Consider the following 13,539-nt stretch of genomic DNA (forward strand, 5'->3'; position numbering starts at 1 on the left):
GATAGGGATAATCGCGGTCGGACATGCTCTCGCGGTAAGGCTTACTCGGCAGCCGATCTGCTCGACAAAAATATTGTAATTCGATTTCCTGCGCCAGGGGAATAGCGGAGAGTGTGTTTTTTTGGCGGAATCAAGTTTTATATAAATCGTCGGGGAGAAATGGCCGGTGTGTTAATTACTTTGGTCGAAGCGGGGATTATCGAGCTCGTAGCGGAAGATAAAAGAGAATAGGAAGGTGCAAGGACGGGTAATTGGTCGGGATTCTCCGCGATACGTAGCTCTGTCGACGCGGCCTTTTTACGCGTTTTGCGCCGACTGTCGCCGATCGCCGCGGGCCGAACGGCGCTTCATTTAATTTACATCGCGGCGACAGTCTCATTGTCCTTCTCGTCCTGCCGCGTTTTTCGTTCGATTCGTCCTTTCTCCTTTTCGTCGGTCCCCCTCGCTTCTCCCTTCGTCGCAGCTTCTTTCGTCTTCGCTTCTCTCTCCTTCGTCTCAGCTTCTCTCTCTCTCTCTCTCTTTCGGCTTCGCTTCTCTCTCCGCCTTTCTACTTTCCTACCTCTCTTTCTCCCTTCTTTTCCCTCCCTCTCTCTCTCTCTCTCTCTCTCTCTCTCTCTCTCTCGCCTCCTCCCATCTTCTCGCTCTCGCTCCATCGGCCTCCCTTTCTCTCCTTTTCTCTCCGTCGCTCGTCGGTCCTCTTTCACCGCCCGCTCTCTCCGGCCCTCTCAGCTTCTTGTTGGGAAGTTCTAAGAACGTCCAACACGAAAGGCCGCGTACTCGCGCGCCAACCGAGTAACTCGAGATCGCTATCTAATTTGTATCACCATAAAACTTCACCCCGGCGCAAACGAGACTGCTACCACTTCTATCCGCGATTCGCGGCTCGATAGAATTTATTTAATACCCCGTGGCTCCAGAAGCGCGGCGGCTGCCTTTTCAGGCACCTGCTGCCACCGGCTACCGCGCCGCCAGCACACACCGCCGGTATCGCGTTTTGACAATCGTGCGCGCGGACGCGATCGAGCGTCACACGATCCGCTCTCGATCCACCGCGTCAACGGGCATCGAGCGGAATCTATAGAGACCTCTGACCACGCTGAAGCGTCGCTAAATTGTTACGAAAATTAGTGACAAGATTCGCGTTAGATACAGGTATAACTTTGATAAATAAATTTGACACTGTTTCATGATCGAAAGCGTAGTTAATTCCCATGTTAGGATATCCTGCCTAAGAGTAATTACCTTAATTAGCAAAGAAAATGTCCTTCAAACGATCGACGCTTCGCACAGCCACCTTCCACGCAAACGCGTGTCGGTGGACCGCGTCAGCGTTCGTGCGGATCTCGGAATGATCGAGTGTGTCCCACGGACCGTCCCCGAGAGATTGAATGGCAAATAGTATCGTCGATCTTCCCCCGGTTCGATCGAATACTTCATTACTCGGTCGAGCCGCGCGGCGGCGCGCCAGTAAAAAAACGAGCCGGAGGATCCGCGACCGGTCGTATTTTAGCGAAGCGCACAGTAATTGTTTTTAATTATCCGGACGGACGCGGCGTATATAATTATCGTTCGACCTAAAACGAGAAGGCGCGGTTTTGCCGATGTTTGATAGCCCCACACGCCTTTGTTCCTGAAGGGGCTGCTCTCTCTCGCCGCGGCGGCGGCGGCGTGCGCGCGCTGCGCTGCGCACATAACCGCGCGTCCACGCGCGTATGCATGTGCGGGCATGGCCGCGCTCGCACGCACGCACTTCTGAGGAGGATTTAATCGACAGCATCGATCGGATCGGTTCCGAAAGTGGCACTGACACGAGAAATCGAAACAATGGTAGACCACCGACGAGAGGATTTTCCGTACATGGTGCACACCGCGCGGCGACGATATATCGCGGGACCGGGCGCGCGCGCGCTCGCTCGCTCGGTTGCGCGAACGCGTAGGACCTCCGGTAATCAGAATTAACTCCGCGGAACTCGCGGAGACCGAGGGAGCCGCGAGAATTGATTATTTCCCGATAGAACGGCGGCCGTCGCTGGGAACAGGCTGCCATCGGCGTCTCGAACGCGATCATACACGGTCAAACGAACGCGAGCTGGCGGCGCTCGACGCCTGCGAGATTCACAATTTGTTGCGACGTGGTTTATAACTAAGAGCTGGCTGGTTACGAAATTTGTTTAAACTCTCAACAACAACGTTATATAAATAATAATCCAAAAGAGATAACATTAAAGTAGCTTCTGGGAATATTGACGCAATCGAAACGAGATTCGCAGCCTCACGTTGAAAATTCGAGTATCGAGAATCGTGTATCGATTCGTGGTAGCTTGTGTATAGTCGAGTCGCAGCTCTCGGAAGGAAGAGGAAGCCTTGCAGTAATAGAGAGATCGTTGCACAGGTCGCCTCTGCTTCCGAGGCCCGAGGAACACTACCGGAACCGGAGAAGCGCAAGAGTGGGCCGGCCACGTGTTCGCTCAGGGACGCGACCGGTCTCGAAACCGATTTACACGACTTTAACGATCGCCCGTGAAATTTACGAGCGGACGTAGCCGCGTGCCAGCTAGTCCCCGGAGCCGTCCAAACGCGCCGCTCCGTTCGCTCTCGCTCCACGAAATAATTCTTTTATTGGCGCAGGTGTTGCGCCTGTTCGCGGCGTATCAAACGACCGGAGCGCTGCGATCTTCATTCGGGAGGACCTGCGCGATTGCTGGCGTCAAAAGATCCAAATTCCCGACGACGGAATATCTAGATGACGGATCTTCCACGTGATCGAAGTTCGCGATGATCGAAGTTTCCGACGATCAAGTTTTGCGATGGTCAAATTTCGCGATGATCGAAATTTCCGATGTTCAAATTTCTCGACGACAGAAATTAGCGATGATCCGGTAATTCTTAAAATTCTCGAGCACCGGTCGCCTTCGAGAGCAAGCGGTACTCTCCTCGAGGTCCCCTTCTTAGCACCAGCCGCGATAGACCGTGCCGATAGTGCGGATTCAATGCATTTTAAACGCGACGACCACCGAGCGTCTTTAAGTTCGCGGAAGGCCTGTATCGCGGCCGATCGTCCGCCGGTGACAAAGTGGCTGCCCCAGCGAGCCAGAAAAAGAAACTGCAGGAGGACCGCCGGGCCCATGTAACGACCCCATCCATCAGTAACAACGGTGTCTGGCATTGTGCGACGATAAAGCGCTCGATGTCGCGGTTAAACGGTTCGTGCGATCGCGCTACCGATTCCGACGATCTTCGTCCCGAGATTCCCCGAGCGCGCTCGGACGCAACGTCGGAATCGACGCGAGTTCTTTCTCTTTCACCGTGAACGCGTCGCGACCACTTTTTGAGAATATTGAGAGAAACGAGAAATTCTAGATTAATAGCGTGGTTAATAATAATTGGTAGTCTTCGTTGCTCGATGCCCTAGCATTCTTCAGTTTTTCTCGACCACAATATTCGCAGCCAACTACCGCGGAATTCCGATTATTTGGAAAAATCTCAGGATTTTCCCGACGACGCTATAGCGACCGAAACTAGTTTTAAATTTTCTGTGTCACTGATCGAATCGTTATTTGTTGGTTAACGAGGTCTTTCCATCTGGATTCGTAGCGGACAATTGCTCGGTGGATGTCAGAGTTGTCGGTATCTAAAGGATCAATTTGATTGCAGGTACGCCCGTGGGCACGCTGCTGACGACCATCACGGCGAACGACGTTGACAGTTCCCCGGCGCTGACCTATCGATTCGGGAACGTGACCAACCCGGGCCCTTTCAGCATCGATCGTTACGGAGGCAAGGTCGTTCTCCGCAGACGTCTGGACGCTGAAACGCGGTCGGAGTACAGCCTCCAGGTGATTGCCAGCGATGGAATGCACGAGGCAGTCACGGATTTGATAGTCCGCGTCACGGATCTGAACGATAACGCGCCCAGGCTGCAGCAGTCGGCGTACATCGCCACTCTTCCAGGTTAGTAACGCATAGTCAGTGGAATCCTCCGCGTTCTTTCTTTCGACCGCGCCGCGCTGACATTTACTTTGTCATAATTCCTCGGAGGCGTTTAAACGGCCACTCGGATCTAGCGAATCAAATCAACAGCTGTTGAGTAGGTGACATGAAGTCTAAAAACACCAGGCGAAATCATTAACATTTTCCCAAAGTAAAAGCATCGCATTTTCTAGGATTTCTTTTTCATTTTCTATAGATTCGATGTCTTTGTTAACCCTTTGGACTCGATTGGTGACCCTGCGGCGATAAGACAAAGTTTTATATCTTGTTAGAAAATAATTTTTACATTATCTCGTTTATTTATACTTAGGAAATTAATAACTGTACGATACAAAAATTTAGAATTTTATTATAGTATACTCAAGTGTCTTTAATTGAAATAAAATTCTACCCTATTTTTATTAATACTTAAAAATTCAAGTAAAAGTTGCCAAAGAGTAAATATAAATTATCTGTCTGGCATAGAAATTTATTAGTGACAAATAAGACTTAACCAATGTACCTATTAAAGAAATCGTAGTGCAAGGGGTTAAAAGGATTACAATCTCCAATTTTATACACATAAACTGCATTAAGTCACATAAAACGCCATACTTTATATCAGAAAGACCATCCTCTATTTAGACTTAAGATGGCACCGAGTGTAAAGGGTTATTCTCACAAGTATCCCAATTCCATAAACCTCCCCAAAAGCTCTAAATCGATCCCAGCCCTCCGCAACGTGCCCTATGCTCTCCTTAGAAAATCGAAAAGCCTCTCCGATTACGAAAAACGCCATATCGTTTCCTGAAGAAATAGCGAAGCAGGACCGATCCGGGGTCCTCGATTCGGGAACGACCATTAATAAACGCGGGTCCGAGAACAGGTTTTTAGTAGGCACGTGTTGTCCTGTTGGTCGTGTTCCAAACTCGAATTGACACCGCGCGGAGATAAAGCGCGGGAACGAGAGGCGACGAGAGGCGCAGCGAAAGAAAGACAGAGAGAGAGAGAGAAAGAGAGAGAGAGAGAGAGAGAAAGAGAGAGAGAGAGAGAGAGAGAAGAGTGTCCGGGGTTGAAGAAGGAAGCCCGAAGGCCGCGGACGATGAAGAAGAAAGGTGGATGACATAGCGAGGGGGGTCACCCGGAGGTAGGGGGCGATGAAAAGCTAGCTGGGCACGCTGAAGGGTGCAACACGCGGGGACCATGCGAAAAGATGCGACTTGGGCAGAGCAGAGAAAAGACGCCGAAACGAGAGAGATAGAGAGAAAGAGAGAGGGAAAGAGAGAAAGACAGAGGGAAAGAGAGATTTCGTTGCAATGGAACGAGGGGGTCGAGTGAGAGAGAGAGAGAGAGAGAGGAGAATTGCGAACGCCTCGCACATAAATAAACGCGAGGACACCGTTTGCCAGGCAGCCGAAAAGCCGCCTTCGCTGGCAACCGCCGGCCGAGATCACCGGCTTCGAAGACTCTCGAAACTTATTAAAAATACATAGGCCCGCGCCTAATGGTGCATTTGGGTGGGCGGCGGCGGGGCGACGGGGGCGGCTGGATTGGCAGGAGGAGGACGTGGAAAGAGAGCCGAGGAAAGGGGGGAGCTCCCACGGCGACGGGCCCCGCGAATTTGCATCTCCCTTCTCTTCTCTTCTCTTCTTTCTCCCGTTGGCTCGCCCGTCCCCTCTGTTAGAACGCGAAAAAACCGGGGGAGGCCGGGCTACGGCAAAAAGGGAGACGTTCTTGCGCCGAGGATCGAGGAAAATACGACTTCGGGATGTAATTGATCTATAACCTCGGGTGGACGCGCGTGGGCGGAAAGGTTAGGCGAGTTGCAAAATGATGGGACCGTCTCGGAGCAATTCTGAAAGTTTGGCAGCTGGTAGAGAATGGTTGGGCCGTCGCGTGGTTTGTACGTTTAGTTAACCGTAGGGTGGTTAAAGGTTAAATCACAGAGCAGTTAGCAGACTATTTCAAAAGTAAAGCTTCAACCCTTTTAGTGCCAACCGAAACAATCTTGCTTGACGTAGTTTGATAAAGTGTCAAAAAATAATTACAACAATTTTATAAAACCGGATAATTAGCAAATTAATAGAGGAAAAAGAAATGAGAAATAACGTCGTCACTTATCAGAAATATTAAGGAAAAATCTTCTCAAGTATGGCCGATATAAGTGATAACGCTAAAAGAGTTAAGATCAGAGTAGCACAGATAAAGTCGTTACACCTCTCCTTCTTACACCATGGTCATCGAGCGTTTAGAATAATTCTTAAAAACCTGTTCCACAATGTTTGCAACCTGTTAAGATCCATGCACCCTACCCTAGAATATACGAGCCAGAGCTGGAAGGGTTATCGAGAACCCGGGTCTCAATGTCGTATTCAATGGAGGATGTTCGAGCAAGTGTCTTCGATACGTTGCAACTCGGCGGAGCCCTTAATTTAGACTCGGTCCCAGAGCTCTATTCCCTCTCGGCGTGGTAGGGCGGATCGTTTGTTCGTTGATCAACGAACAAGGAAGACGAGTTAATCCGATGATTATCAAAATCGTATTAAGGTGTCCCGGGAACCACGGCTGGCCGGGCGCAAGGGATTAATGAAGAGAAGGCAAAGAGAGAGGGAGAGAGAGAGAGAGGGAGAAAGAGAAACACGAGATAGGAGAACCCTCTCTCGCTGCCGGTAATAAGAATTCGTCCCACTAAGGCGCCCTGACGCGAACACGCATACTCCACGGTCATACGCACCTCGCAATAATTATAGAGTACCTGTCGCTTCTCGGTTAAGATCCTCCCTGCCCTCCGCGAGAGGATCTTCCTGCCTCCTCACCTCGGACATCCCCAAAGGGCTGCGCGCTCGGTCCGCGCGGTTTTATTTCACCGTCTCCACCCCTCTGCCTCTGCCTCCCCCCTCCTCTCCCGCCCTCTTGGTCGTCTCGCCCTTTAACCGTCTTCGTTCCACAGCGTACCTCCGTCCTCGTCCTTCTTCCCCGGTTTCGGACGGGGCTTGGCACATTAATGCCGAGTTATCCGACGATTTGAAACGCATCGAAATGATTTTTGTACCGAGGCCTGGCCCCACGGCTCGACTCTCTCGGGCTCCTCGGCCCGACTCTGCTCCGCTACGGCCCCGGCCCCGGCCAGCGATTTATACAACTGGTTATTATTTCATACTTCCGTTCAGCCCGATGTCAGGACGGCTTATCCTCCTCCTTTATCGAGAAAAGAAAGAACTTGAGGTGCTGGTGGCTGGCTACGATCCTCCTGCTCTCCTCCCGACGACCATGCGAGAGGAGAGGCAGAGGGGTACTTGACCTCGCGCCAGTGATCCCTCGATCTTTGCACCGGACCCTTCTCCGGACCATTTCGCACCTTCGAACCCACGGTCCACCGGTGCCCTTCTAGTCTACGCTATTCAACAGGCCTCATCTGCGTGCTATAAAAAAATCTCTCCGACGTTGTTCCCCTGGAAATGAGAAAGACTTTTAGAAGGGTGGAAGGGTGACCGAAGATTACAGCGTCGAACAGTTCTTTCATTTCGTCTAAGAGTAGCAGTTTCTTAAGAACAGTTTCTCTCGACAATTCATTTTACTCTGCTAATTAAGCAGCAGAGATTTCGATCACCTAAAAGGCTAATATTGAAAACTGCATTTTCCTCTCAAAGGATCCTATTCTTCCATTATTCCTTCCAAAAATAATAACTCGAAAAAATAATTATTCTAGCTTAGTTGTACCGACTAATGAATTACAATCTTCAGTTATTAGTCAGATCACATTCTACTCAACCCTGCTAAAAATCTACAACATAAACCCTTTCGTTCTTCCTTTGTCTACCACCTTGACCTAACACTGTCTTCTCCATTTTCAGAAGGACGAGGGGACCTGCAGGAGATCCTGACAGTGAACGCGACCGACGACGACTTCACGGAGGACAACAGTCGCATCCGCTACTACCTGTTAAAAGCCAGCAAAGGCTTCTCCGTGCATCCGGTGACCGGCGTGCTGACCGTGAATCGCACCGCTATTCCAAGGCCCCACCCGAAGGAAGTGGAGCTGGCCGTTGTAGCCGAAGATTATGGCAAACCGCCGGCGTCGTCGGTCTGCTCTGTCGTGGTGCGGCTCAGCAGCTTGAAGAGCATCCTGCCGGGCAAGAAGTACAAGATCACGGTCAAGGAAAATTCGTCGAGGGGAACCACGCTGATGAGACTGTCCGACGTCGACCTGTTGGACGGCAGCATCGTTGCCGGCGACGACAGCGGGACGTTCGAGGTGTCCAGGGGGAAGTTGATACTCTCCAAGGTGCTCGACAGAGAAACGAAAGACAGGTAGGCGCTTAAAATCTGATGACGTTCTTCGAGTTTCTAGCTACCTGGCAAATCGAACTATCTTCTAAACAAAAAGCGCGTCTTTGCGAATTATTTCTATCACTCAGAAATTTTGTTTAAATATTGCACATAGGGGGTTGGAATGTGCGTACATTGGACCATGTTCGGGAATATTTTCATTGAAAAATGTATACATTTGATAGAGTAAATTCAGTTCATGTTCTGACTCCTTGATTCGGACAGACGTAGCACTGAGTCTGCCATAACTTTCTTATGGGTTAATATTTCTGAACGAAAAAATTCCTGGAAATGGTCCAATATACAGACATTTGGATAGCCTAAGAGCAACATTCCATTAAAATTTTTCTAGCTGTGAAATAATTCTCAAAGGGGACGCTATTTCTCTTCGCACAGCCAAGTTTTTAAATCTGCCCACTTAAGACATATAAGAACCCTTCTAATTCATTTGTAACCTTGCAGATACATCTTGCGGCTAGGCTCGAAGATCGAGAACATGACGACAGGTTCCCTGATGGGCGACGAACCGGTGACGGTGATCATCACGGTGGAAGACGTGAACGACAACTACCCTCGATTCTTTGAGGATCTACACGAGGTGTCGATCAAGGAGAACGCCTCCCAAGGAACAACGATAGCAACGCTCCGCGCGAAAGACGACGACTTAGCGGGAAGCGCGGCAGCTAACCTGGTGTACGAAATCACATCAGGCAACGACGGTGGATTATTCAGAGTGGAAAGAACTACAGGGTCTGTGCTAGTGAACGCGACGCTGGACTGCGATTTGGAGCCGGAGATCTACAACTTAGTGGTTATGGCGTGCGACAGTGACCCAATCTCGCCACTCTGCGCTCTAACAAGACTGAGGATCCGCCTAGAAGACGTGAACGACAACTCCCCCAAGTTCCCAGTCTCCGAGTACCTGGAATTCGTAGGTGAAAACGAGCCTATAGGCACCACGGTGTTCTCAGCCCGAGCCTCGGACCTCGACCGCGGCATTTTCGGCTCACTGAACTACTCCATCGTGTCGGCCGCCGCCACTGGCTTCTCCGACATCGACGACAGCTGGAAACTGTTCGCAGTGGACGCGAAGTCCGGCACGGTGACCACGCGAGCCGTGTTCGACTACGAGCTCCGGAATCGTTACGCGTTCACCTTGCGAGCGACGGACGCAGGCGGCAGAACCGCCGCGGTTCGGGTCAGAGTGGAGATCGAGTCGAAAGACGAGTTCTACCCGCAGTTTACGGAGCGAATGTACAGATTCGGCATCAAGAGCGGAGCCCAGGTGCTCCCTGGGACTGTGATCGGCCACGTGACCGCCACAGACAGGGACAAAGGGCCCGACGGCAGAGTGGTCTACCAACTGACCTCGCAGCACCCGTACTTCAAACTGAACCGCACGACGGGCGCGCTGATCGTCAAACAGAAGCTGATGCACATCGACATGGACGTGGAAGAGTCCTCCAGGCTGGTGGTCAGCGCCAGCTCCGGCCGACAATTTTCTCTGTCGAACATGACCGTGGTGGAGATCACGTTGACGGATGACATCGACGTGAACGAAGCTAGAGGCGCCACGGCTTTAGCTACACCAACAGACGTGGGCTCGAACATGGCCGTGGCAGCGAGCGGGGGTCTAGCGGACTGGGCTCTTGGTCTGCTGATAGCGTTGCTCCTTCTGGTGGTGGCTTTCGGAGCCGTTTTTCTGTACCTCCACCTCAGGAACAGGAGACACAAGAAGCCGGGAACGAAGCCTGGTCTGAACGGCGAGAGCAACGCTACTGCGTCGAACAGCTACGTTGATCCCAGCGCGTTCGATACCATTCCAATCAGAAGCGTGACCGGAGTAGGTTCCGCTGGGAACGGCGGCGCTGGGAATGGAAACGGGGGTGGAGGCGCCGCGTCCTGCCAGTTCGCGCCGCCCAAGTACGACGAGATCCCTCCGTATGGTACCTCCGGACAGTCCGGGCAGCAGCAGGCCACTTCGGAGCTGTCGGGTAGCGACCAGTCCGGCTCCTCCGGCAGAGGATCGGCGGAGGACGACGGCGAGGACGAGGAGATCAGGATGATCAACGAGGGCCAGCAGACCGGGGACTCTGCCAGCGACCTGTCCGTTCACAACACCCAAGAATACTTGGCCAGGCTAGGCATCGTCGACCCACCCGCTGGAACACCGAGGAGGCCGCCGGAAGCGCTGCCACTGAACAGCCTGCACCTATTCGAAGACGAAGCTGCCACGGAAGCCGACATCGCGACGCTTATTTATGGGAAGATCGGAGAGCCTGGGAGGCCTATGTCGGGGCTGGAAGTGCCCGGGGGTCCGTCCATGAACGGCTCGCTGAGCTCCATCGTGCACAGCGAGGAGGAGCTCACCGGGTCCTACAACTGGGACTATCTTCTCGACTGGGGACCACATTACCAGCCTCTGGCCCACGTGTTCAGCGAGATCGCGAGGCTGAAGGACGACGCGGCCAGCGTGCAGAGCGGGAACTCGGGCAGCAGCGGGAAAACTAAGTCTGTACATAAAGCACCGCCGCCGCCGCTGCTCACCTCCGTCGCCCCGAGGTCGCTGGCAGCCCCCGCGCTGGCTAGAGGCATCCTGCCGAGGTCCCCGATCAGTCACGACGCCTCCACGTTCCCCTCCGCGGCGCTCAGCCCCAGTTTCTCGCCGTCCCTGTCGCCTCTAGCCACCAGGAGTCCCAGCATCAGTCCTTTGGTGCCGCCGGCCACGCAAAGGTCCAGTCAAAGTGCCAATAGGGGTATCCCCGTGACCGACGCCGAGCTCAGGATCTAGGGTCCCTCGAGGACGTCGTGTCCCACCGTCAGGTATTAGTATTAGGGTCGCGCGACGCTTGCCGCGAACGACGAAACGAACTTGTCTTGTGCCGATGTATAAATTAGTGACGGTAAGTTGACTGACCTTCGAGAGGCGAGCCTCGAAGGCGCCAAGGTGCGACGATCACCCTCCGAGCGATCGCCTTCTCCCTGCGCGCGTTTACGTTTCATTTCTGTAGATAATTCCGTGCGGTAACCGCGAGCGAGGAGGAGGCGGTCGTAACGTTGATATCGCGGTTCTATTTTGTCCTTATCTTCCGACTCTTGTGTACGATACGACTGTTAACCGCCGGCCCGAAACGCCGGTTCTAGAATACTCGAGGCCTTGTAAATAGGAGGCGTGTAAATAATACTCGAATTGCTCGAAAGAGTTTCACCACTTCTCGCCTATAATCAAAAGCGGCTCACCGCGTCGTGGAACGGTCGCGTTTGCTCTACAGAGATAACCAGTTGATCGCTGTTACGATAAGGAGAGAGGCTGGTCGTTTTTTGGTATTTAAGCCGGCAATCGGCGACCTCGTTGCGTCAAGCCGTTTCTTTGCAGCGCCGACGAGCAACGGCGCAACGATTACACCGTGTTTGTAGACAATCTCTGTTAACTCGTCACCTCTCGCAGTAGACGCGACCGTTTTCTCCGCTTTGGTACCGAGATGATTTGGTTGATTGTTTAATTAGACCTTTGTCTCTTCGCGCAGCGCCGCGTCGCGTCCCGACGGCTTCGTCACGAGTGGACTGATTCTTTCGCGATTCGTGGCTCTGGACGCGACTCTGTTCGACTTGTTCTCTCATGTAACTTTCCTTTCCCTCTCACGCGCGTCGCGTGTTCACCGCCGAGTGGTATCTCGATGTAAACGGCGGTACGGTAAGCCAGCCGGAGCTGCATACGCATAAACAAGCTAGTGGAATAGATATGTCATATTTTGTATAAAACGAACACGCACACTCACCTACACGAAAAACTCTTTGTACAAAGACTCTCCTGTGAGCCGAGAGGATCCGCGCGATGACGGATCCTTAAATGAATTTTTTAGGAAACTGTGACTTAGTGTTAATTACCATCCTTGCCGATCCGAGAATCCTGTTCCTTTTCGTAGATTTAAGGGGAAACTTGTTAGCGAGTAAGCCATAAGATTATGTCGAGGTTAAATTATTTTTCGGTTTAATTTTTCTAGATGAAATTCAATAATATATCGAGCCGAAAATATTGAAAAGCAACAGATGTATTAAGAGGAATTCTCTGCAGTGAAGAACTGTCAAAGTTACTAGGAAACGTTGCGCGTTGGTCAAATAATTAATGAAATAATGTCGCGATTAAGAGGCGTACCTTTCAAATGGAAAGAATTCGATAACTTGTAAACCCGTAGAGCAAAATTAACGTTCGTCGTCTTAAAMTGATCTTGGTGATTTCGCGCGTCGAATGTATATCTCGAAATTTCGTAAAGATTAGTRATTAGGAKTTTTTTAAATAAAATAAGCAGTTCATGGACYGTGGCACACTATCACCACATAGCGGTAGACGCTCGAACTAAATTACCTACCGTTGACGTTAAATAACGTGAAATAAAGCAATTTAAGTGAGCGAGAGATTGTYCAAAASGTGCTCGGATGTTTAAAGAATTTTTCTGTGTTATTCTAATGCAAGATAAGTTGATTTGTTCTTRATGAAAAACGAATAAATTAAACTACCCCCATGAGAACACCTGCTCGCGATGAAATATGTAATAAAACAATTTTAGGGACACGACAAATGTTCAGAATGGTATGAAAATATTCAGAATAAAATTCTGTAATCGCCTAATGCAAAAGAATAAATTTATTTGTTAACAGAATAAATAAATTTGGATTATTTCATTTACTCTGCTGAAACCTGCCTACAGCGCTATTCCATGCAGCGGCAAAACGCTGAAACTGTTGGTCAAGTTTACTGACCGACAAGTCAAAATTATTTTCAATTATAATAATATCTAGTTTCTGTCGACGCACAATTAAATATTTTATTTTCCAAAAATGGAGCTTCAGAAGCAACATTGCTATTTCCATATCGTGCGAATTTCTATCGATATTTCAGAAATCTGAATTTCCCAGCGAGAATCGGGGATCCCGTATACCTCATTCCTACTGCGACACTATTTTTAATTTAGGAACTATATGTAGAACGTACGTTCACGCAATGACAATGTTCTTATTTAATTTAAAAAATGATTAAAATGAGGCTCTTTTAAATCTGGAACAAAAATGATTTATCAAAATAATTCTTCGTTATATTTCAAAAGTTGTTCTGTATTTCGAGTTCTATTTTTATTAAAATATACTTTAAAACAGATGAGAGAATACTATAAAATATCATCACCTCTAATTACGAAATAACAAAAAATGATCCCAGAAAAAATTCAAATAATACGCGAATAC

General features: G+C 50.3%; 1 protein-coding gene across 1 annotated transcript in view; it reads left to right on the forward strand.

Annotated features, from left to right (window-relative positions):
- The window catches only part of LOC144470174 (protein dachsous-like), a 42,843-nt gene extending 30,021 nt beyond the window's left edge, over positions 1-12,822 (forward strand). The window contains exons 12-14 of the mRNA XM_078181059.1: positions 3,655-3,951; positions 7,824-8,280; positions 8,761-12,822. Of these exons, the coding sequence (XP_078037185.1) occupies positions 3,655-3,951; positions 7,824-8,280; positions 8,761-11,089 (3,083 nt within the window). The 3' untranslated portion in view covers positions 11,090-12,822. The remainder of the gene's footprint in view (positions 1-3,654; positions 3,952-7,823; positions 8,281-8,760) is intronic.
- The last annotated feature ends 717 nt before the right edge of the window (positions 12,823-13,539 follow it).

This window comes from Augochlora pura, chromosome 5 (assembly GCF_028453695.1).
Source record: "Augochlora pura isolate Apur16 chromosome 5, APUR_v2.2.1, whole genome shotgun sequence".
In the NCBI taxonomy this organism is placed as follows: Eukaryota; Metazoa; Arthropoda; class Insecta; order Hymenoptera; family Halictidae; genus Augochlora; species Augochlora pura.